This window comes from Coregonus lavaretus (assembly GCF_964263955.1).
Source record: "Coregonus lavaretus genome assembly, chromosome: 20".
Lineage (NCBI taxonomy): Eukaryota > Metazoa > Chordata > Actinopteri > Salmoniformes > Salmonidae > Coregonus > Coregonus lavaretus.
Genome location: NC_140007.1, coordinates 22,508,933 through 22,535,404, shown reverse-complemented (window position 1 = coordinate 22,535,404; position 26,472 = coordinate 22,508,933). Strand labels below are relative to the sequence as shown.

The following is a 26,472-nucleotide window of genomic DNA, read 5'->3' as shown; positions in this document are numbered from 1 at the left end:
GTGAATGCACTGATGTACGTTTGTGTTTTCACCTCTTTCTGCAGCCTGTCCCTGAAGAGCTACAGAATGGCCCAGGATTTGGCTATGTGGTAGCCTTCCGACCTCAGGGGGCTCAGGGCTGGATGCAGGCTGCAGTCACCTCCCCGGACGCCTCCAGATACATCTTCAAGAACGAGAGCATCGCTCCCTTCTCTCCTTTTCATGTGAAAGTGGGCGTGTACAATAACAAAGGGGAGGGACCCTTTGGGCCGGTGACCACCATCTACTCTGCAGAGGAAGGTACAGTACACTGCCAGACCCTGGTATTTGTTTAGGGAATGAATTAAGTGAAAATGTAGTTTTTTTTTACGTTATTGAGATGTTCTATATAACTCTAGAATTCTGAAATCCATCAATACCTCTACAGGTTTCAACACTAATAGGATGCCATTGTTTTAAGTTTAAGTGATGCCAGACCCAGCTGAGTACACCTTTTAATTTCAGATGCTATATTTACAGTGGCTATAGAAAGTCTACAACCCCCTTGGATTTCTTCACATTTTATTTTGTTACAAAGTGGGATTAAAATTGATTTAATTGTAATTTGTTTGTCAACTATCTGCACAAAATACTCGGTAATGTCAAAGTGGAAGACAAATTCTAATTATTTTTTAATATTAATGAAAAAGAATACACTAATATACCTTGATTAGATAAGTATTCATCCCCCTGAGTCAATACATGCTAGAAACACCTTTGGCAGTGATTACAGCTGTGAGTCTTTTTCGGTAAGTTTCATAAGAGCTTTGCACACCTGTGATGCGCAATATTTGCCCATTATTCTTTTTAGAATTCTTCAAGCTCCGCCAAGGTGTTTGGGATCATGGCTAGACAGCAATTTTCAAGTCTTGCCATAGATTTTCAAGCATATTTAAGTCAAAACTGTCTTTTTGGTAAGCAACTCCAGTGTAGATTTGGCTTTGTGTTATTGTCCTGCTGAAAGGTGAATTCCTCTCCCAGTGTCTGGTGTAAAGCAGACTGAAGCAGGTTATCCTCTAGGATATTTTCATTTTGCCTATACCATTTCTTTTCATCCTGAAAAACTCCCCAGTTTAATACATCACCCACAGCATAATTATTAACTTGACCATACTTAAAAATATATTTGATGTCTAATTTGTTATTGTTAACCATCTACCAATCACTGCCCTTCTTTATGAGGCTTTCAAAAAGCTCACTGGTCTTTGTAGTTGAATCTGTGCTTGAAATTCAATACTTGACTGAGGGACCTTACATATGATGAATGTATGGGGACAGAGGAAGGGATAGTCATTCAAAAATCATGTCAACCCCTATTATTTCACACAGATGGAGTCCATATAACTTATTATGTGATTTGTTAAGCACAAAAATATATATTTTACTCCCCAATTTCGTGATATCCAATTGCGATCCAATTACGATCTTGTCTCATCACTGCAACTCCCCCAACTGGGAGAGGCGAAGGTCGAGTCATGCGTCCTCTGAAACATGACCCGCCAAGCCGCACTTCTTAACACCCGCTCGCTTAACCAGGAAGCCAGCCGCACCAACGTGTCGGAGGAAACACAGTTCAACTGACGACCTGAAGTCAGCTTACAGGCGCCCGGCCCGCCACAAGGAGTCACTAGAGCGCGATGAGCCAAGTAAAGTCCCCCCGGCCAAACCCTCCCCTAACCCGGACGACGCTGGGCCAATTGTGCGCCGCCCTATGGGACTCCCGGTCACGGCCGGTTGTGACACAGCCTGTAGTGACACCGCAACACTGCTATGCAGTGCCTTAGACTGCTGCACCATTTGGGAGGCCCCACATTTTACTTCTGAACTAATTTAGGCTTGCCTAAACAAAGGGGGTGAATACTTATACAACAACTTTATTTTAATTTGTAAAAATGTGTAGAATCTTCACTTCACTTTGACATTATGAAGTATTTTGTGTAGATCAATTACAAAATATATTTCAATCCTACTTTGTAACGGCAAAAAAAAAAAAAAAGTTCAAGGGGGTGTAGACTTTCTATATGCACTGTATTTCTTATTGTCAGCTATCAGTAGTTACACATTCACTGTGTGTGTGTGTGTGTGTGTGTGTGTGTGTGCGCGTGTGCATGCATGTGACCCTAGAGCCCAGCAGAGCCCCAGGTAGGGTGCGGGCCAGGAGTGTGTCGGCATCGGAGATGGAGGCCACCTGGAAGGCCCTGCCCTGGAGCAACAACAGGAGACGCATCCTGGGCTACGAGGTCAGAGCCCAAACACACTGGACATCATAGACATAAAATTGAAAGATTGACACCTCTTCAGTATTTCTCTTCGTACAAGATCAATGGACTATCCATTATTAGCCCTCATTGAATTGTTACATTTATGTTGATTAAATCAACACCCTATCCTGTCTGAACAACTATTAATAATAATAATAATATGCCATTTAGCAGACGCTTTTATCCAAAGCGACTTACAGTCATGCGTGCATACATTTTTTGTGTATGGTATTAATTAGCGTACAGCCACACTGAGACGCATGAACATGGATGAAATCGTATATGATGTACATCATTGTCCGTTTTTGTCCGTCATTAGTACAACTCAGGTCAACTATTTTCTCAAAGGTTTTTTTATTTGGAATTTTGAATGATTATACAGATAATACAGACAGAACAGGTAGAGGGCAAAGCATACACGGATCCCCTACCAGATGAAACCCACCCCAACCCCTCATGCTCCAACAGAGCCCCACCCCAAAACCAGAGTTAAAGCTGGCATGATATATAATTGGAGTAATATAATCAAATAACAAACAAAACAAAGATATAATCAAACAAAAAGTAAAGAAGAGTAAAAATAGTGATACAAATTCTAATTTGGGTTGGTTTATGGAGTTGTGAAATTAGCTGGGTCCATGTCTTCTACAAAGGATAGGAAAGGTTGCCAGATATTATAAAATGTAATAGCAGATCCCCTAATGGAGTAGCGCATTTTCTCTAGCTTGAGATGTTGCGTAACTTCCTTTATCCAATGGCTAAAAGTAGAAGGAAACCGATCCTTCCACTTAAATAGTATAAGACGTCTAGCTAGAAGAGTCGTAAATGCCAGCATGTTGCCCATAGCTGTTTAGAATTAATCCATAGATTAGGGCCTAATTTATTTATTTCAATTGACTGATTTCCTTATATGAACTGTAACTCAGTAAAATCATTGAAATTATTGCATATTGCGTTGATATTTTTGTTCAGTATATTTTAAATTGAATTACAGCATGTCTTAGACATATAGATGAAGAATGGATTCTCTGAAGCATACTCTGCCAAATTTCATCTGAAAGTTGTTCACCTAAATCCTTTTCCCATTGGTTCTTAAGAGAGTCCAGGTATTCCAGATTGTGCGAGTTTAATAACATATAGACCAAGCCTTTGATATAAGGATTAACTTTAAAAACAGAGTCTATAAGGGAAGTCGTTTTTTTTTTTTTCTTTGGCAGACAATCATCTCTGTTGTCATTCATCGGGCAACAGATGATTCCCATTGAAAAAGTATTGGTTCCATCCCAAATATTCGAACACAAAATCCTAATGTGACCACAGCCTTAGACAAGCATATGAATACTCTGACGTGAGAAACTATCCTGCCTTGATGGTTATATACTCTTAACTTCTACCCTGTACAGCCTGAGGAAGATGGGTTCTTCTCTAGGTTTCCTCCTACTGGGGAGTTTATGTGCTTTAAAAATACATTTGATTACATATCAGTGATGTTGACCTGTAGTGTTGACTGGCCCAATGGTGTGTTTTGAACTGTAGCTGAGGTACTGGGGTGAGAGGGAGAGACAGGAGACAGCCAGTGTGATCAGGACCATGGGTAACCAGACGTCTGTGGTGATCAGAGGCCTGGAGGGCGGCAGAACCTACTTTATCTCCCTCCGAGCCTACAACAGCGCCGGGGTGGGCCCTCACTGTGCCACAGTCAATGTCACCACCAAGAAACCACGTAAGTACAAAACCTACATTCAAGGATACCTGCATGCATCCACTCCATAGAGCCCACCCCCCCACCTCTCTCATGAAAAAAAAAAACTCTTGACCCTGACTCGCTGTGTTTGAATACTCTTTGGGCTGTCGTCTTGGATACATTTCATTTGGATAGGCCATCTATAGATGCCCCAACAAACTATCAATAGACCATCAGCAACTATAGATGGACTGTCCAAATACAGTGTTCCCGTTTTATTTTCCTCCAGCCCCAAGCCAGGCACCGGTGAAGATCATGTGGAACACCTCAAACTCGAAGGTCATCCTCAAATGGGATCATGTCAGAGCTCTGGAGAACGAGTCCGAGGTCACTGGTTACAAAGTAAGGGAGTAAACACGTATTTAAAATTTCTGTGATGTTGAGCTTTTTTTCTTCTTATTTATTAGATGATCCATTATGTGCTAGGGTTATTCACCTACGTTGAGTTGTTCAGCACTTTTATTGGTTTACAGAGTACTCCTCTTCTTACAAGAATCAAAACAAACTTGGATGACTGAACAGACTGATTCTTATAAGCAAAGTAAATTATAAGCATAGCAGTGTTTCTGACCATGACGAGGTTGATTCTCGTAGTGATTCTTATACGGTATGTGCACTCTAGGCTATGTTGTGCAGATCCTCACTATATTTGTGTTGTCACATTTCTCCAGGTGATGTACACAAAGGACAGACACAGTCGTCCCAACGTGGTCGAAACCAACACCACTTCTCTGGAGCTGGCGCTACCGGTCAACGAGGACTATGTCATCCAGATCAAACCATTCAGCGAGGGAGGAGAGGGGAGTAGCAGTAGACAAATCACTATTCCCAGGATAGCAGGTGAGATATTCTGCCTGACACGGTTAGAGCGTTGGGCCAGTAACCAAAATATTGCTAGTTCGAATCCCCGTGCTGACAAGTTGAAAAAGATGTGCCCTTGAGCAAGGCACTTAACCCTAATTGCTCCAGGATCACCGTTGATAATGTCTGACCCTGGCCATGACCCCACTGCCCGAGGATGTCTCATGGGGAGTTGGGATATGCATAAAGCACATTTCCAATTCACAAATGCATATAATACACACTTGTACATGTGTGAAATAGGACAAATATAAGCACCCACCAAATTATAAAATTATTATGAGGGCCAACTGATTCAACTTGTTGTATGAGATCATGTAAATAATTGTAATTGAGATGACTGAAATAACATTAAGAACAGAACAGAATTGATTTAAGAGCAACATTATATCATCATACATGTGAAGCTTTAATTGGATTAAATGCAAACAAGTCCAATACAATGGGCCCTTCTGATGTCTAACCATTTTGATCCAAAATACAGTATAGCAGCGCCACCTCCTGATACATTTGAGCAGTAACAACATGGTGGAAAACTTTATTGCAGACTAGATGTGCATCATGACAACCTCAGTGCTATCACTCACCATGTGTTTGTGAGGATATTCTTAATTCAGTGCAGGGTTGGGGTCAATTCCACTTCAGTCAGTTCAGGAAGTAAACGGAAATTCAAATTCACATTTTCCAAAATGCATCTCTATGAGAAATTACATTACATTACAGCACGGGACACAGTGTTAATAACATGGTAAAAGTATGGGAACAAGTTGTTAGTCACCATGAAGACCTTATTTTGCCCAGTTAGCCCTTAATATCTGTGTAATTATAATCTTGTTTTAGGGTAATACTCCAAATATGTAATAGAGGGCTAACAATTCACAAACAGTATGGTAACAGGGATCTGTTTTTCAAAACTCCCTCTAACCTTTAACCCTTTAATTCCAGCGCTAGTTACATATTGCTCATTCATGGTGTGTAACCGTAAATTGTTACCATACTATTACCATGTTATTACCACTTTCTCCCGTGCTGTAATGCAAAGCGCTAGAGACGTTTTGGGAATTGGAATTTCAGTTTACCTCCTGAATTTAAATGGAATTTACCCAAACTCTGATTCAGTGTCTAGAATATAATTGTACTTCATTCTGAACAGCATATCCTGTAAGAAACTTGTTAGATTTTACTGGTTTTATTGCAGGTTCAATGGCCATTGGTGCAGCCCCCGAGTCATCAGCGTTATCCATGGTCAATATGCTAGCACTCTATTTCACAGCCAGGACGTTCCTATGACAAACAGCTCCTGGACCACACTGCTTTCCATGAGGAGACTGGACAAAGAGGCCATGTACCTTCTTCCTCTAACAGGTACCCCCTTTGTTGAAAATATATTTCCCCTCAACCTTTCATGGGAGATATTGTAAGTCCAGCTTGGAAACTGTTGTTACATAAGCAGCGTTGATAAACGCTGAAATTACGTTGTTACCGCTTTCTGTCTTTTTAAAATGTTTTCCGTAAATGGATAATCTCAAAAGCGTTTCTTTATGAAGACAAGGAGATACGATGCACAAGAAGCTGTGTACGTTTCAGGAACCCCTGGGAGAGCTTGGGTCCCAAAAAAGGAGACTGTTACTTTCTAACATCATTTTGATAAGGGTACAACTGGCGAGTTAAGATGCCACCGACTCTGGTCAGTGTGAAGGGAATTATCTCACACACGTGAAATGAAGCTACGTTCAAGAGACCCATACCTGCAGTGATGATTGTCATTCCCTGAATCATCAAGGACTGTATCTAGGACACCTACTGTACTGAAAAGGTTAGGAAGAGAGAACCTCTTGTTTCACTGGAGACCCCTGCAACTACCAGGGGGTCTTGACAAACCTCATCATGTTATGGCCTAGTTTGGGACCTATGTTCCTTTTCCTGGAGACTGCACTTACTCTTACATAACATAAAATATAATATTATGTGCCATTTAGTAGATGCTTTTATCGAAAGCGACTTACAGTCATGCGTGCATACATTTTACGGATGGGATGGTCCCAAGAATCGAACCCACTATCCTGCCGTTGCAAGCGCAATTCTCTACCAACTGAGCGACAGAGGACCACATATATCGTTATATATGGACTATTATATACAGTATAACTGATAACGTTTTGAGCCAACATGGTTCCCATCCACCCAGCCTCATAGTACTGGCAGCTGCAGGACAGTCAGCACCAAAATGGCTTCTGGTCTGAACTACAGTGTGGTGGAAAGCTGATAGATGGATGTCTTTTCCCTCTTTGCCTTTCCCTCCATTACAAGTGCATAAATAGCCACGCTAAGCTGTGTGAGCCAAATTCTTGTACACTGTATGTATGAAATCCTCAGGTCCCAAAATGAGCCTTATGTCTATTATTGTTGTTTTTATTGTTATTATTATTACCTTGTTACTATTATTTATGAATCACATTTGTGTATCCAGATATTGTTTATTAGAAATTATCCCAATTTTATTTATTGAGAACATGGTTCCTTTGGACCATTTTATGTTTTAGATCATGTTTGATCATTAGTGCTCAGATAAGCCTTTTTTCTTATGTCTTTCATGTCTTGCATTGTAAAAGAAGTGGCAGTGCTTATTGAGTTTCTGAACATTGTGCATATTCCTACAGTCAACTGCTGTTTGGCATGCAAGTGGTCAATGTAAGTGGCTTGGAATATTTTAATGGGTCAACCTGCTTTTAATAAACATAATGACATTTTGTTTGCTTCCTTTCTGAGGTGAAATGTGATCTGATCTAATGTATTATTATTTACCATAGCAATAGTGAGAATACAGATGGACACGTTCAAACAATTTGTTCTAATGTTGGATGTATGGCACTGTATAGGCCTACCATTTTGAAAAGTTAAATATGTACTCTTCAGAATATATATATTTGCTATATATTTGCCATGAAAAGACAGGTCTTGGCATTAGGGAGGTTATGTGAAATACAGTGCCATATTGTACAAATATGACGATGTAAAAACAATCAAACAAACAGTATACAAATTGTCCTGATATCATATGTTGAAATACGGATGCTACAACAAAAAAAGGGTGATTCATGGACAGCGAACAGAGGATCGCACTCTCGTCTTGCTCTTTTCAATTCGTTTATTAATGTATGGAATGCAAGTTCACTGTACAGCAAAGACACAGCACCAAGCAATGGGGAGCAGCACAGAGCAAACATGATGTGAACTGAGAAGAGGGGGACTATACAGGGGTCTGGGAGGGTTCCAAGGTCAGCCAGAGGTCATCCAATCAGGGTTCGGCACAGGGCGATGGTCTCGCCAACGCCTCTGATTAATCATGGCCGGTTTGATTACTTGTCCAAGTTGCCAGGGTACTTCAACATGTAGGATGTAGGATGAAGTTGCCCTTAGACACTGATCTAAGGTCATGATTAAGGTTAAGACTTGGGTAGGGTAAACTGATGCTAGATGCACCCAATTCAGACTGCACCGCAAACTATCTAGAGCTCATTGAAACTCTCTAGTGTACAGTAGTAACATTGCCACTTATCTGAAACCAATTTAATCCTCAGTATACTGTACAAAGGAATGCATGGCTGTTGACATTGGTTTCGCCACTCCTAACCCCCACATTGATTTTGCCACTGTCATTTGTAAAAGATATCAAACATAAATGCAAAAACGGAGCTCGGCTGTCCAATGCGATTCAACAGTTACACACCACACACCTGGTAACAGTTGAGTTATGTGTCCCAAAGCCAACTTTAACTTGTCATAAACCTGACATTGCACATTCAGTTCAACCTTTGCTTTTTCCTCTAAATGCATTAACTCCGTCTGTATAGCTTAGACTCAGTCAGAAATGACCAGTGTTGTAAGAGAGTACCTGACAAGTAATACTATGACAGGACATATACATTAGTCTTACCATATCATGTTTGTGACATAATTTTGTTGGCTTTCTGGCACATAGTTAATCTAAAGTATATCCTTGATTACAAAACTGTTGGAAGTAGTTCCTTCATACAAATACAAAAGTCTCACTACTACCAAACATTATCACAGCACACTTTTCATACAGTAGTAAACATAGCCCATGGTATCCCTCAAACACAAAATATAACCAGACCAAAACACACCAAAAGCAGATGAGGGATTGAGATTCCAGGTATCACTGGAACACTTTGCTTGAAGGAGGATAAATAAGGACTTATATTTATAATGCCATATAATCACTGCAAGAGGCCTGGTAAATGTCCATAAAAAACTTCAATCCATATAACATACAGTAAGTCATCCCTGATAAATGGCATAAACGCCACCAGGATAAAAATCATTAGCAATTGCTAATGTCATGATAGTTGTTGTTAAATGTGTATGTAGTTGGATGGAGAGCCTTATGTATGCCCCTTCAAGTGCAGTGATAGCGCTTTACAGCACTCCTATTATTTAATGGAGTCAACCCAATGTGTACATGTTGTGGGACCTCGGGATCGGCAAACCCTCTTATCATGACTGAATTTGTTATGTTATTGTCTTTTTTCCCCCATTCTGTATTGAAAACACTGTATACTAATACCTTTCATTTCCTTTTTCCTGTTACAGAGTTTAATTTCCTGTAGATGGAGTCTACAGTTAGAATAGACATAATGCAGACTTTTGCATTTCACTGACATCTAGGCCGGGATTCAAGCCGAAGCACATTGTGGAACGCATTACATTTAAAGATAATTTCCAATTGAGCAGACATCCAACAGCTGCTACAATCAATGCGATCTCCGCGGGAACATTGCCTTTAAAGGTGGAATCCGCAATAGGGGGAAACAGCGCCACTGTCTGCCCCACGGCTGTTGTTATTGTTTTAGTTTTGTCGACGAAGCAGAGGTGGGGAGCACTGGGGGAGCGTCGTGCATCAAGAAAAAAATAAAAAATAAAGCAGTACATATGCTGCTGTTCTATCGCGCATGCAATGATGTCAAAGGGAAAACAACTGTGTTCATTGTTTCAAGTAACTTCTTTGTTGTTGTAATATCGCAAACAGACGTTGCAGTTTCACCATTAAGAATTCTAGCTTTAATGGGCACATTGTCGACAGGGCTCTACAACGTGCCTCGGATTGAATCATGGCCATAGCCTATGTTGGACATTTACTGATGTAGCTAGCTACTGTGATATTTCATACTGCGTTAAGGTCTCTTCTACTTTGTATAATACTATAACTTTGTATCTATACAGTAGGTATTCTAGTGGTTTAATTTAATTTCATAATGAATGTCTTTATCATGCAAACATTATCTAAAATACTAGTTTCATTTAAAAGGTAGCCCATTTGGCAAATTTAACAAGGTTCTAATGTGTATCTATTAATATTTCCTAGACAAATGGCCACACTATAACAGCAGAAAGTGACTGTATCTCTAAAGTTTGGAAGGGGACCTGACCTTGGATCATTTTAGAACAGCAACATGCTCAGAATTTATACTTTCACCATTTTAATAAATAACCAACAGGCACATTCTATAGATCAGAGGTTAATAACCACTCCATTCATATACATCCAAATGTCTGCACAGTTCAACTTCAATAACAAGTAAACCATCATCATAATACAGGAACGTCAATTGTGTTCTTAAAACACAAAACACAAGGGTTCAAGGTAGGGTCTGTCAAGATGTCAGCCAAATGGCCCAATTGTGGGTAAAAGAAAAAGCAAGATATCTTGACAAAGCCCACTTATCCGAGAGAGTTTCAACAGCTCTTCTCCTCTGTTGTGTGATTGTGAGGATGCGCCATTGCAGGAAGAAAAGTTCAACTTTGACCTTTCTGTGTTAGCTGTGTTGCCCCTTTCTCTACTCTGGAACATTTGGCATCGTTGAGTTAGTGCCACCAAACCAACGCCGCGATTTACTGACCTCGCTGGTGCATAGTAGCCTACTGTTCTCACATCTCCTGCAATCTGTGTATCCTCTGGCATTCCCATAACCATTCTCACTGTTACAGAAATGGGCCAAAGCACAGTTATGGACTTTGCTGGTTTAGCAAGTATAAAAAATCTAAGGGAAGGTTTTCCTGTTCACGAAAACCTGCTTTACTGCATGCACGTCAACAGTACTGGACCTACATCTAATGGATACATATACGTTTTTTTCTCTTTACAAACTACATAGGTATATAAGCACACTCTAGATTTAATCTGGACCGCGGAAGATCCGCGTTATTGCGCAATTAAAATGTAAAGGTAATTTACAATTGAGCCGACATACTGTTTGCAGCGTTTACTGTGAATGCAGTCTCAGCGAATGCGGGAACATTGCCTTTAAATTAAAATTATGCTTTAGCATCGATCTTCCGTGGTCCAGATTGAATCTAGGCCTCAGTAGGCATTAGAGTTGGATCTGAGGTCTAGAATGCTGGGTGGAAGTTACTTAGTAGGACTTCGGACCACATTGTAGTCCTATAGTCTGCCAGATTATTTTATACTAAGTAACCCTGTAATAAAAATGTCCCGTACTTCAAGTGTGGCATTGGTGTGGGTTGTGGCGGCCGTGAGACTCTACAGTGATATGATGGGATGAGCACAGCAAAGAGACAACAGCTCCTAAGATTTGGATCCACTTGACATTCAGGCAAAAACCTTCCCATTCATTTCCTTAGAGGATACTATGCAGAGGCAAGCTGAGAACAGTTTGGTGGTCTAGATAGGATACAGCTTAAATCAAATTAATCTTGTGCACCAGCTGGCTCTCTCTCTGTCGAACCGTCTGGTTTCCGACCACCTCAGAATGGGACTTGACTGGAAGCCTATGGCAGGAGCGGAAAAACAACCACTGGTTTTAATTGGCTGATCTCTCAGTCCATCACTATCTAGTGCAACCCTTAGAACCTCCCCCTAAGTGTGCTGCATCCGGGGGCCAGTATTGTTTTTATGTTCTTGTGTAACAAAGGTATGGCTAGCTATTAGCATGAATGGCGATATGTTCCTACTACCTTGGGTCCAGGGAGTTATTTCCGTGGTGCACCATAACAAACACTTTTCCGCCCCAATTTGGAACGTCTCATAGTCGTGTGATTCACTCGGAATTTGAATTGATTATCATGTCACTCAGTAAATCTACACCCCTTCACAGTCCCACAATTTTACCAGGCTCTATGTTCCGGCAATTCGAGCCTGGGGACGAGTTTTTGTGTGTGCAATTTAGCTAACCCTAACCCTTCACCTAACCTTAGTCTAATTCTCCTAACCTGCTACATTAATTATCCTAACCTGCTACAAAAAGTCCATTTTTACATAAGCTGTACTTTATCTAGTCAAAACCCAGTTGTTTGGCTTGAGTGTTGAGACCAGTGTAGACAGGTGTACTAGGTGTAGACTGAAACTTTCCAGCAGTGAAACAAGGAATTCTAGCACTATTTTGTCGTTCAACCTGTTATTTCGTAGTACCGAGACTGCCATCATTTATGACAATTCCATATCTAGCCAGTATGAAAATGTATGCACTCACTAACTGTAAGTCGCTCTGGATAAGAGCGTCTGCTAAATGACTAAAATGTAAAATGTAGCCATCCAAGTCTGTATTTCACCTTGTCTAAACATCAGACTGTTACCATGGTTACTCCATGGCTATCAGTCTGAAAGAAGTTGCTGTAAAAAGACGCAACAGTCAGAATGTTGAATAAAATTATATTTCAATGTACTTTACCGGTTGTCTTTTTGGCGGTAGGAAGTGGAGATAAAATGGCCACAGGAAAGTATTATTAGCCCAACTTTCTGGGGTGCCGGTAGGTATATGGCTCTGTCGGCTTGTAATTCCAGTGAGTATTTTCAATCATGTGATGCAATTCACGTGATGCACAATATGTAAACAATAGCTGAATGTAACCAAACGTTGTCAACCGAAGCACGTTTCCTCGCAATCAGCTGGAAGTGTTTGCCGTTCGGTCTGTGGTTAGGTTCGGACATATTGTGCAAGTGTTTGTCTCGTGCAAATTGAGTCAGTATTGAAAATACAAACCGGAAATACAAACGATATACAGACCAGTGTCCTGAAGGTCGGGTTGATAACGCTCCCCTATGTATATTCTTTATCCGGCTCCGACATAGGGCCAAAATCGGTGGACAACAGGTAAAGTACGTTGAAATGAAGTTTGTTCGACATTCTGACTTGTAATGTGACTGTTTGGGAATGCTGAGCCTACATGTTAGAGACGAGTATGTAAGTATTTCACTCTCGGATTCTAAGAGGCTATATTTCACCATCTCACCGCCAGAGCAAAGGTTCATCAATAAAGAGTCCTGTTACTATGGTAGACAGCAGGGAAGGATATGGGTTGGCCCGGTGGGCAGGAGTAGTAAGGGTGAGGGATTAGAACGTGTGTGTGTGTGTGTGTGTGTGTGTGTGTGTCGGAGCCACACTAGCAGTGGTCAGGGTGGTACAGTAGAGTGGTGGTCTCAGGTAGCTCAGGCACCAACAGGTCTGCTCCTGAGGGGGGCGCTCATGTCCCAGGAATCAGGACTATAGGAGAGAGGAGACAGTTCATTGTTTAAAGCAGGGATGGGCAACTTTGATGGGGGTGGGGGCCACAAAATCGGAACTCATCATGAGGGGCCGCAGTTGTCGTCGTCCCCCGCCCCCCTCCCCGACCTTGATTACTACAAGTCTAGATAGCTGGCCGTTAGACTAATTTACCAATCTAAAACATGTTAGCTGACATGGGCTAATTGAGTGACTGTCAGTGACTGACATAACAAGAGGAAAACTGTTGATGCACAACCACATTTCGAAATTGCACCTTGTGTATTCTACTATTCTACCTTGCAACAGTTAGTTGAGACCCCGACTGAGTCCCCCCCCCCCCCCCCCCCCAAATTGATCCGAGGGCCTTCAAATGGGGGGCCACCAGTTGCCAATCCCTGGTTTAAACTATGACAAAAGATGAAAGGAACTACCAACTTTTCATGCAAAGAGGTTATGGAGATTCGATACACAATAGAAACCTGTCAGACTCCTGTACCTAAGATGTCCCATGTGGATCCTCAGTGGATGATTCTGTTTCCTTGACAACTACTGCCTTGGTGACCAACATGTCTGGATGCTGTTGCTTGGCTTCCTGTATCGCAATAGCGAGGGCCTGTGAAGGAACAAATTATATGACATTCATTTCAACTGCTTACTATGTAGAATCACTAGACTGGTGTATGTCTAGTAATGAAAACTCTATGAACACTTTTAAGACTACACATCCCCTGCTGTGTCTATAGCTTATAGGTTACTGTGTTACAGAGTTAATGTTGTCCTTCAGCTGGAGTCTGCTCACCTGCTCCTGGTCAACATCATCATCTCCTGTGATTATGATCCTCTTCTCAATTCTGGTCTCTGAATAGCCCCCTTTCACCGTCTGGAACACACAACAATTAGTTTTGGAACATTTGCCAAATTGAACACACTGTTGCTGTTGCTTATACAGTTGAAGTCGGAAGTTTACATACTCTAAGGTTGGAGTCATTAAAACTCGTTTTTCAACCACTCCACAAATGTCTTGTTAACAAACTATAGTTTTGGCAAGTCGGTTAGGACATCTACTTTGTGCATGACACAAGTAATTTTTCAAACAATTGTTTACAGACAGATTATTTCACTTATAATTCACTCACAATTCCAGTGGGTCAGAAGTTTACATACACTAAGTTGACTGTGCCTTTAAACAACTTGGAAAATTCCAGAAAATGATGTCATGGCTTTAGAAGCTTCTGACAGGCTAATTGACATCATTTGAGTCAATTGGAGGTGTACCTGTGGATGTATTTCAAGGCCTACCTTCAAACTCAGTGCCTCTTTCCTTGACATCATGGGAAAATCAAAAGAAATCAGCCAAGAACTCAGAAAATAAATTGTAGACCTGGTTCATCCTTGGGAGAAATTTCCAAATGCCTGAAGGTACCACATTCATCTGTACAAACAATAGTACGCAAGTATAAACACCATGGGACCACGCAGCCGTCATACCGCTCAGGAAGGAGACGTGTTCTGTCTCCTAGAGAGGAACGTACTTTGGTGCGAAAAGTGCAAATCAATCCCAGAACAACAGCAAATATATTGTGAAGATGCTGGAGGAAACGGGTACAAAAGTATCTATATCCACAGTAAAACGAGTCCTATAACGACATAACCTAAAAGGCCGCTCAGCAAGGAAGAAGCCACTGCTCCAAAACCGCCATAAAAAAGCAAGACTACGGTTTGCAACTTCACATGGGGACAAAGATCGTCCTTTTTGGAGAAATGTCCTCTGGTCTGATGAAACAAAAATAGAACTGTTTGGCCATAATGACCATCGTTATGTTTGGAGGAAAAAGGGGGTAGCTTGCAAGCCAAAGAACACCATCCCAACCGTGAAGCACGGGGGAAGCAGCATCATGCTGTGGGGGTGCTTTGTTGCAGGAGGGACTGGTGCACTTCTCAAAATAGATGGCATCATGAGGAAGGAAAATTATGTGGATATATTGAAGCAACATCTCAAGACATCAGTCAGGAAGTTAAAGCTTGGTCACAAATGGGTCTTCCAAATGGACAATGACCCCAAGCATACTTCCAAAGTTGTGCCAAAATGGCTTAAGGACAACAAAGTCAAGGTATTGGAGTGGCCATCACAAAGCCCTGACCTCAATCCTATAGAAAATGTGTGGGCAGAACTGAAAAAGCGTGTGCGAGCAAGGAAGCCTACAAACCTGACTCAGTTACACCAGCTCTGTCAGGAGGAATGGGCCAAAATTCACCCAACTTATTGTGGGAAGCTTGTGGAAGGCTACGCGAAACGTTTGACCCAAGTTAAACAATTTAAAGGCAATGCTACCAAATACTAATTGAGTGTATGTAAACTTCTGACCCACTGGGAATGTGATGAAAGAAATAAAAGCTGAAAGAAATCATTATCTCAACTATTATTCTGACATTTCACATTCTTAAAATAAACTGGTGATCCTAACTGACCTAAGACAGGGAATTTTTACTAGGATTAAATGTCAGGAATTGTGAAAAACTGAGTTTAAATGTATTTGGCTAAGGTGTATGTAAACTTCCAACTTCAACTGTACCTCTACAGCTAGAGAAAACATAAGATCAATGGAAACCAATAATACTGAAGGTACTGAATATGTCAGACCATATTTGACCATCTTTGATACCTTGGTGACATGTGTGGTTGCAGAGGTAACATTCTCAGTAACAAGTATTGGAGATCCAGAGGCCTCTCTTCCCAAAGTACACATGTGCACCTGTCAGGACACATGGGGAAAAAAGCATTAATGACATCATGATCATACATGGACACCAGACGTGGGTTCAAATACATGTGAATTGGAGAATCTGGTATTTAAAATATTTGTTCTGTGTATTTGAGTATTTTCAAATACACAGCCCGAAACAAGTACTTTTATTGAGTATTTGAATAATAGTCTGCTAAATTGTGTTTGACAGGATTTTCAAATACTTATTTCAAATATAATTTTCAAATACCTAGTTTAAATGGATAGGAGTGTATTTAAGTCAGTGTATTTGAGTTTTTCAAATACTTTCCAAGTATTTCCAAATAAATTCAAATATTAATTCCACTACTTGTCTTTTCAAATAAAAGATAGCTGAATACTTACTATGAATGTATGTGAAAGTAATTGAGATATTTGAAACGCAGGTCTGATGGACACACATGCACACACACAGACACACATATACATGATTAAATACATACAGTGCATTCGGAAAGTATTCAGACCCCTTCACTTTTTCCACATTTTGTTACGTTACAGCCTTAACCATTTTAGAATAACATAAAACATTTTCCTCATCAATCTACACACAATAACCCATAATGACAAAGCAAAAACAGGTTTTTAGAAATGTTTGCAAATGTATTAAAAATTAAAAACAGAAATACCTTATTTACATAAGTATTCAGACCCTTTGCTATGAGACTCAAAATTGAGCTCAGGTGCATCCTGTTTCCATTGATCATCCTTGAGATGTTTCTACAACTTGATTGGAGTCCACCTGTGGTAAATTAAATTGATTGGACATTATTTGGAAAGGCACACACCTGTCTATATAAGGTCCCACGGTTGACAGTGCATGTCAGAGCAAAAACCAAGCCATGAGGTCGAAGGCATTATCCATAGAGCTCTGAGACAGGATTTTGTCGAGGCACAGATCTGGGGAAGGGTACCAAAAGATTTCTGCAGCATTGAAGGTCCCCAAGAAGACAGTGGCCTCCATCATTTTTAAATGGAAGACTTTTGGAACCACCAAGACTCTTCCTAGAGCTGGCCACCCGGCCAAACTGAGCAATTGGGGGAGAAGGGCCTTGGTCAGGGAATTGACCAAGAACCTGATGGTCATTCTGACAGAGCTCCAGAGTTCCTCTGTGGAGATGGGGGAATATTCCAGAAGGACAACCATCTCTGTAGCACTCCACCAATCAGGCCTTTATGGTAGAGTGGCCAGACAGAAGCCACTCCTCAGTAAAAGGCACATGACAACCCGCTTGGAGTTTGCCAAAAGGCACCTAAAGGACTCTCACACCATGAGAAACAAGATTCTCTGGTCTGATGAAACCAAGATTGAACTCTTTGGCCTGAATGCCAAGCGTCACGTGTGGAGGAAACCTGGCACCATCCCTATGGTGAAGGATGTTTTTCAGCGGCAGGGACTGGGAGATTAGTCAGGCTTGAGGGAAAGATGAACGGAGCAAAGTACAGAGAGATCCTAGATGAAAATCTGCTCCGGAGTGCTCAGGACCTCAGACTGGGGTGAAGGTTCACCTTCCAACAGGACAACGACCCTAAGCACACAGCCAAGACAGTGCAGGAGTGGCTTCGGGACAAGTCTCTGAATGTCCTTGAGTGGCCCATCCAGAGCCCGGACTTGTTACCCCATCGATCATCTCTGGAGAGACCTGAAAATAGCTGTGCAGCGACGCTCCCCATCCAACCAGAGCTTGAGAGTGTCTGCAGAGAAGAATGGGAGAAACTCCCCAAATTCAGGTGTGTCAAGCTTGTAGCGTCATACGCAAGACTGACCAGTCTTTAGAATAAGGCTGTAACGTAACAAAATGTGGAAAAAGTCAAGGGGTCTGAATACTTTCAGAATGCATCCATATTAAACAGCACAATGCAAACATACTCATACATAGATACATAGTCAGGCATACACATTCAAATTATTTGGTTCACTCTAACACATCTAATTCTAACACAATCTCATTCTAACACAGAGGGAGAAGTAGGTTTAAGCTGCTGAGACCTACAATCTGTGTGCTGGAGTTAAAATTGGACAGGTCAGGTAATAATGTACTCACAGGGGAAACACCTTCCGTTGTTGAATAAGAAGTCTCGCCTATACTGCTTACAGTCACACCATGATCCTGAAAGAGACAGAAAACCCGATGTGATGCCCACTCCTGGTTTGAATGACAGACTTTCAAATATGTCAGACAGACCATTTTACGATCAGTCGAGATATAATGCATTATACTCTCTGTGCTTTCAAATCATTATAGGAATGTATTATAAGGATGCTATAACTACTTATGAGCAATTATGATATGTCATAGCAAGTGTTATAAGGCATTTTAAATGAACTTATTAGGCATTATATATATATATATATATATATATATATATATATATATATGTGTGTATGCATCATAGAAAGTGTTACCACGACGGTAGGACCACAGAGAATTGGGGTCGTACCGAATACTGAAATGTTGGTAACTTTGAAATGACTTTTAAAAAAACATCAAACCTTTATAGAGAACACTAATGGCATATTAATGTGCATTTTCTAACATTTAGTCAGATACTGTAAATGGCTGATGTGTTTTTAGCACATGAAAGCAACATTTGCATTTGTCTGTAGCCTACAGAAGTTTGTTGTTTGCAATTATAATGTCCAGGTTTGATATTGCCCATTTGGTTGACTGGTCAGTCTATAAATCTGAGGTCTGTATATTTGAGGTTCTACTGTAGCATCTATATACCTTTTCTCTATCTTTATACCTAACGAGCAATGGCCTCTACCTGATCAATTGTACCAGATCTCCATCGGAAATGCTTCTCTACCTGATCTGTGAACTCCACGATGGTTGTGGTGACCTCTGACCCATTGGACTGTGTCTCGACCTTGACATCGGTCTTCCTCAGTGCATGGCTGGCGACAATGCAACTAGCCTCTCTGCTCAGAGCTGTCATGGGGGACACGTAAGTGGTCTCTCTCACTGTCTGGTCTCTGTCGACCTTGACCTCAGTCTTCCTCAGTGCATGGGATGCGACGACATCACTAGCCTCTCTGCTCAGCGCTGTCATGGCGGACACGTAAGTGGTCTCTTTCTGTGACTGGTCTCTGTCGACCTTGACCTCAGTCTTCCTCAGTGCATGGGAAGCGACGACGTCACTAGCCTCTCTGCTCAGCGCCGTCATGGGGGATGAGTAAGTGGTTTCTTTCTGTGACTGGTCTCTGTCGATGGGCACTGACCTCTTTGGTTTTCTGGGCACAACAGGCTTTGAAGGAAAACACAGAATAATAACTTCCATTGCTAGAATTTAATTTGAGATTCAGCACTCACAAGCTGTATGTAAAATATTTGAGAGAAAGCGTCTTTACATTTCCTTAACCCTCCCGTTGTCCTAGGGTCAAAATGACCCGCCACTGTGTTGAACCAACTTTATTAAATTTTTATATTTTTGGGATCATTTGTGAGAAGGAGGCAGTGAGACTTTAAAGAAAGTCCCATGATTTTGTCATATGAAAGACCAGTGAAGTCCAGCATAAACTTCAAGAAAACATTAGTGAGCTGTAATGGTACTCACATTACACTGTCAATGTCAATGTTAAATTTAGCCAATTACTGTTAATTATGTAATGATTTGTACACTAAGGCTTACTTCAGCCGTTTTGACCTGTAAACTCATTACTAGTTACTTATTCTAAGGCTAAAAGATGATCCCATAACCGTAAACCTTTAGTGAACTATCACTTCAAATACCTACCTGGACCCAAACTGTCAGTGGCGTTTGCTTGTGTACTTTACCTCGTGGTGTCGGACCTCTTCGGTGTGCAGCTGCTTGGCAGGAGGGCTGCTGCTAGCCCCGGTGAGAGGAGCCGAGACGAGAGGTGGCGGGGTTCCCTGCATCAGGTCGATGCTCAGGCTGAGGCCCACGTCGGGTGACAGGGGCCTCTCGCCCAGCTCCATCATGCCCCTGGAGAACTCCTCCATGCCCGTATGGAGGTCCATGAGGACAGTGAAGTCTACCTCGGCCTCCAGGCTGGACGTAGAGCTGACCGTGATGCTGGAGCACTTGCGCTCGATGCCCAGGTGGGTTTCCTTCAGGTACAGGGTCTCGTGGTCTTGGTCGTCCTCTGACACTGAGCCCAACCGCCGCTCCCATGGCTCCCTCTGCAGGTTAGATTGGAGAAGACGGACAAGAGAATTAAAAAACATAGTCGGCTCAATACAAGGGACTCGATATAAAGATTTTTGCACCTGTGCTAAAAAATATATACTTAAAAGGTCAAACAGAAATATCAAATAATCTTTCATCATTAGACTTTAAGGTCATATTTTAGTTTTGTGTTTTGTTTATGATCAGCAGATGCTAATGAAGGGGTTGAACATGCTGAAGAGGTTTTGCACATTGAACAAAACAGTGACTCACCATGGCTTCGTCAAAAGGCTCCTCATGAATGGCAGGTGTAGGAGGGGTGTCCTATAGAAGCAAAATGAGACCATTTTATTTCACCTAACGAAACTGTAAAGAACAGCCATGAACTGTACACACAATAATATTGGCATCATCCTTCTGACTGTCATTGAACGAGAAACTTCCCAGAGAGAATTCAAGGGTTTGCATTGTCAATGAATGCAGTGACATCACCTTGGGATTTACTCTTTACTTCAGTACAAGGCTGGTTACATTTTTTTCCAAACAATGGAGTGAATGTGAAACCAACTGTATGACAAGTTATGAGCAACATATGTTGACGTCACCACACATAATAGCTGTTTCCACCATCATTTTGTTGAAGACATTGTTCTAGCCAGTGGTTCCAAGATATTTTGCACATGGCAAGGCTGAGGAGGCTTCATAATGTCATGCTAATCCCATTGAAAGTAGACCTATGCTAACTGTAAGCTTACAGTTCATATATGAATATAATAACTTGAGGTAATTGTTCACACAACTTTCACACATGCACATAGGATGTGTTTAAAGTCAACATTATCACAAAATCTGTAAGTGCGATGGTAATGCCATGCACTGTTGAGGTTAGATAACAATACCTTCCAGGAATCAGGTATTTGTATACTTAAGTCCAGTGTACAAGTACCTCAGCCCTGAACAATGTGGCTGGCAGCGCTGCAGCCAAGAATTAGTGCATAACATCTCATAATAAATGGCATATTGGCTATTGCTGTAGAGATGCCAACACTGAACATTTTGGCCAAATGTCCAAAGCGCACTGTGGCTTCAAAGGAAGGTGATGGTGCGAAGGCCATTGACTCCTTGCAACAGCAACCACCTTTAGTCAGGGAGGTAAGAGGATGATGTTGGAAGGAGAGACCAGGTGTTAACGTGGTGACGAACAGACGCCAGAAGCTTAAGCAATGGAAACATTGCTTAAAGGCCCACCGATTTCTAAAATGGACAAGCAGATGTTAAGCTTTGCAGAGGGGAACGAGAGCCAGGAGCTCCCGGGCCATGAACTTGTTAAGTCTCAAAATGCCATTGGCCAATGATAAGATGTGAAGGGCCACAGGCTTTTACCTGCTTTTTTATATACAGCCACATGAGTTCTACATGTGTATATTCAAGTGGATAAAAACAAGGTTGTGATCGACTTAAGCACATGCAATGCTTTAGTTTCCAGTGATAGACAGGCAGGTTAGGCAGACGGCGTTACCACTTGTTTCCTCTTGGTTGCTTCCTGGCTAGAGTTCCTGTAATGGCCGTTGCTAGAGTCATTGGTGACATTCTGCCTGTTGCGATCTCTAGTCTCCTTGGACCACTGTGTTTTCAGAGGGAGGGTTGGAGGGGGAGCTGCATGGGAGGCCAAAACCTTTGAGCCAAAGGAAAAGGTGTCTGTAAAATCTGGGTAAGCCTCGGGACGTCCTTCATGGATTAGTCTTCCACCGTCAGTCCAGAAACTCGATCCACAAATGTCCCTCTGATCCTTGTGTTCACCTGTCCCTTGTAGCTCATTCTCTGGTAGTTGCTTTGCGACCTCTGTGTGCTGGTTGGTGGTTGTCATCCCTTGCTTGCTGTCATTTGGGTCAGGACATGCTGTAGGCAAACCACCTGTTCTCTTTCTGGTTTCAGAGGACCCCTCTGTTGATTGCATCATCCGAGTGTCATCTACTCTTCCGGCCACGCCTCCTTCAGCTTGGGTTTGCGTTTGAGGTATGATGACACCTTCGTTCCCCCCTTTATTCAAATACTTCTTTGATCTCTGTGGCTTGAGAGGAACTATTCGGGTGACTTTGGAGTGTGATGCACTCCCAGTTTTGTTGGAATTGTTTCCTCTCTCTGGCTTTGGGTCTTTTGTTTCCAGAGCTTCAGGTTCTCTCATCTCCCTCTTTCTTTCAGACTCACTTCGACCTTGGTTGCCGTTATTTATAGATTCCATAGCGACCTGGTCATCGCTATTGTTTTTTCTCTCTGGGAACGATTCATACTGATACAGACTCTGCTTCAACTGTTTTCTTTTCATTTCAATCCTCTGTTTGGAATAGAGATTATCCGCTGGAGGTGAATCAAATCCATTCTCTTGAACACTGTTCCTTGAGAAAAAGGTGTCATATGAATGCGTATTACTTCCAAAGGTTGCATCATCCATGGAGTGCATATCCTTATGTCCAGTTGCAGTCGAAACTGTTTCTTGTCTTTGGGATCTCGATCCAGTGCCACCTGCTTTAGTTTTCCCAGAATCCTGAGGTGAAGTTATAGGCTTCATCTCTGTTGTTTTTCCAAGTTGCACATTCTCAGACACCATACCAATACATGTGTCTTTGGGATCAAAAGCCAAATGCAGTGTATAGGGAGAGGACTGATTCTGTTCTTCTTTTGAGCTTCCTTGACCACCATCTTGCTTTTCACTCAATATGGAATCCACAGAGGCCTATATATTGGTAAAAACACAGATTCATTAAGCTGCATGTACTATTCTAATGCATTACTATTAAGTTTGTTACACCATATCACCCCATGGACCTTAGGTAGTATGTCATTTGAAATGACTGGATGCGTGAAAGCTATATCTGGTGGAATACTATTTTTATATACGTTTTGGCAATATTTTTTCCACCTATCTAGTCCTTTTATCTAGTCCTTTTGGATTAGAGAGCCGTGTTTCCTGTTGCTTTTCTATCAACATTTTGCAAAGGAAGCTAACTACTTGTAGTCATGGGCAGGGGAGGGGGACCAACAGAGTATGAGGGTGCCTGTCCTTCCAATTAAGTGGTAAGGGAACCCCTCCCAGCAAACATGCCAACACGTATTGGGCACGTGGGCCCAATGCAGGCTAAAATATTGGCTCAATGTAGGCTGCCCACATTGGGCCAAAGCACCTTTGCTCATCGGCTCCATGTTGGCCCTAAGGCAGGTGGCCCCAAGGGTAGCACTCATTTCGCCTGAAATAAGCCCACCCTTTGGATCGGCTGCCCTTATTGAGGCCATTTGGGCCCCAATATGAGCTTATAGTATTGGCCCTAGGTGTATTGCCCAATGTATCAGTTTTATCTCTTATTTAATGGAAATGTATTTATTCAAAATGTATTTATTGCAATTTAACACATTTTCTAGCCTTAAAGGTTTTTAGCAAACGTGTTTTATTGTATCAGAAAGACAAATACTATCATACATATATTATTTTACAAGAGAAACTGTTAAGTTTTTAATTTCACATGCACTCATTTAAATACACTTCTTAGATGTAAACTCCCCGAAATCAGGGACTTACGTGGATTTTTGGCCGGTTCTGAATGTGTTTGTAGCTTGTAGATGTGTCTGTGTTGGGTTTAGAGAACAATAGGCGTGTGTGATTCTGGTCGCTGACTAAGGCAGTACGACCTTCAGAGCTGAGGGAGTTACGTATACCATTTCTTGGCCTTTTTCTCTGGCTCAGTATGTCACTGGTTTCATTTTGCTGTGATGTTCATGATCATATTTGTTTTACAGTTATAAGGAAGGTGAAATCTTATAGTGAGTCATTTTATAATTTGGCTGTTACTATATTTAGAGAGCATATCAGTCATGTCAGGCCCTATTCACCCACTTTTGTTAAATAGGAATTGCATCATACTGTATATTATATTTTGATATTTCATATTTTCAGCATATTTGTACTATGTACTTGAGCTTGTGTCCTCAAAAGTGAGTACAACTCAGCAATTTATAACTATTTTTGCCAGAAAGGTGAGATTTTTCTGGCTGTATAAGCATTACTAGTTATTGTTTATGTCCCTTGCATGAGGTTTGTCTATTTACAGTGAGGGAAAAAAGTATTTGATCCCCTGCTGATTTTGTACGTTTGCCCACTGACAAAGAAATGATCAGTCTATAATTTTAATGGTAGGTTTATTTGAACAGTGAGAGACAGAATAACAACAACAAAATCCAGAAAAACGCATGTCAAAAATGTTATAAATTAATTTGCATTTTAATGAAGGAAATAAGTATTTGACCCCCTTTCAATCAGAAAGATTTCTGGCTCCCAGGTGTCTTTTATACAGGTAACGAGCTGAGATTAGGAGCACACTCTTAAAGGGAGTGCTCCTAATCTCAGCTTGTTACCTGTATAAAAGACACCTGTCCACAGAAGCAATCAATCAATCAGATTCCAAACTCTCCACCATGGCCAAGACAAAAGAGCTCTCCAAGGATGTCAGGGACAAGATTGTAGACCTACACAAGGCTGGAATGGGCTACAAGACCATCGCCAAGCAGCTTGGTGAGAAGGTGACAACAGTTGGTGCGATTATTCGCAAATGAAAGAAACACAAAAGAACTGTCAATCTCCCTCGGCCTGGGGCTCCATGCAAGATCTCACCTCGTGGAGTTGCAATGATCATGAGAACGGTGAGGAATCAGGCCATAACTACACGAGAGGATCTTGTCAATGATCTCAAGGCAGCTTGGACCATAATCACCAAGAAAACAATTGGTAACACACTACGCCTTGAAGGACTGAAATCATGCAGCGCCCGCAAGGTCCCCCTGCTCAAGAAAGCACATATACATGCCCGTCTGAAGTTTGCCAATGAACATCTGAATGATTCAGAGGAGAACTGGGTGAAAGTGTTGTGGTAAGATGAGACCAAAATGGAGCTCTTTGGCATCAACTCAACTCGCCGTGTTTGGAGGAGGAGGAATGCTGCCTATGATCCCAAGAACACCATCCCCACCATCAAACATGGAGGTGGAAACATTATGCTTTGGGGGTGTTGTTCTGCTAAGTGGACAGGACAACTTCACCGCATCAAAGGGACGATGGACGGGGCCATGTACCGTCAAATCTTGGGTGAGAACCTCCTTCCCTCAGCCAGGGCATTGAAAATGGGTCGTGGATGGGTATTCCAGCATGACAATGACCCAAAACTCACGGCCAAGGCAACAAAGGAGTGGCTCAAGAAGAAGCACATTAAGGTCCTGGAGTGGCCTAGCCAGTCTCCAGACCTTAATCCCATAGAAAATCTGAGGAGGGAGCTGAAGGTTTGAGTTGCCAAAACGTCAGCCTCGAAACTTTAATGACTTGGAGAAGATCTGCAAAGAGGAGTGGGACAAAATCCCTCCTGAGATGTGTGCAAACCTGGTGGCCAACTACAAGAATTGTCTGACCTCTGTGATTGCCAACAAGGGTTTTGCCACCAAGTACTAAGTTATGTTTTGCAGAGGGGTCAAATACTTATTTCCCTCATTAAAATGCAAATAAATTCATAACATTTTTGACATGCGTTTTTCTGTATTTTTTTGTTGTTATTCTGTCTCTCACTGTTCAAATAAACCTACCATTAAAATTATAGACTGATAATTTCTTTGTCAGTGGGCAAACGTACAAAATCAGCAGGGGATCAGATACTTTTTTTCCTCACTGTAGGCGGAAATCTAAATTTTGCCATTACATCTAACAGGTTAAAGACTTCATCATTGGGAGTGTACAAGATACATTTGAACAACAGAACAAACTGGAACAACACTCTCAGTAACAGTTGCACAAAAATAACTGCAATCCACAGACCCAAATATTCTAATGAGCCCCAGCCTCTACAGTCGTGGTCAAAAGTTTTGAGAATGACACAAATATTAATTTTCACAAAGTCTGCTGCCTCAGTTTTTATGATGGCAATTTGCATATGCTCCAGAATGTTATGAAGAGTGATCAGATGAATTGCAATTAATTGCAAAGTCCCTCTTTGCCCCACGGGGGGCCAGTATGAAAAAATAAAATAAAAATGTATGCACTCACTAACTGTAAGTCGCTCTGGATAAGAGCGTCTGCTAAATGACTAAAATGTTAAATGTTAATCCCCCAAAAA

General features: G+C 41.6%; 2 protein-coding genes across 2 annotated transcripts in view; one reads left to right on the top strand and one right to left on the bottom strand.

Annotated features, from left to right (window-relative positions):
- Positions 1 to 6,174, top strand: part of cntn3a.1 (contactin 3a, tandem duplicate 1) — a gene marked incomplete at both ends in the record, with an annotated part of 90,129 nt that extends 83,955 nt beyond the window's left edge. The window contains 6 exons of the mRNA XM_084184167.1: positions 45 to 279; positions 2,143 to 2,258; positions 3,816 to 4,002; positions 4,253 to 4,365; positions 4,695 to 4,863; positions 6,083 to 6,174. Of these exons, the coding sequence (XP_084040293.1) occupies positions 45 to 279; positions 2,143 to 2,258; positions 3,816 to 4,002; positions 4,253 to 4,365; positions 4,695 to 4,863; positions 6,083 to 6,174 (912 nt within the window). The remainder of the gene's footprint in view (positions 1 to 44; positions 280 to 2,142; positions 2,259 to 3,815; positions 4,003 to 4,252; positions 4,366 to 4,694; positions 4,864 to 6,082) is intronic.
- Positions 6,175 to 13,905: 7,731 nt separating this feature from the next.
- Positions 13,906 to 26,472, bottom strand: part of LOC311147436 (band 4.1-like protein 1) — a gene marked incomplete at both ends in the record, with an annotated part of 85,263 nt that continues 72,696 nt past the window's right edge. Inside the window, 7 exons of the mRNA XM_084184136.1 lie at positions 13,906 to 14,022; positions 14,209 to 14,289; positions 16,073 to 16,162; positions 18,238 to 18,303; positions 19,004 to 19,441; positions 19,972 to 20,337; positions 20,597 to 20,647. Coding sequence (XP_084040262.1) covers positions 13,906 to 14,022; positions 14,209 to 14,289; positions 16,073 to 16,162; positions 18,238 to 18,303; positions 19,004 to 19,441; positions 19,972 to 20,337; positions 20,597 to 20,647 — 1,209 coding nt within the window. The remainder of the gene's footprint in view (positions 14,023 to 14,208; positions 14,290 to 16,072; positions 16,163 to 18,237; positions 18,304 to 19,003; positions 19,442 to 19,971; positions 20,338 to 20,596; positions 20,648 to 26,472) is intronic.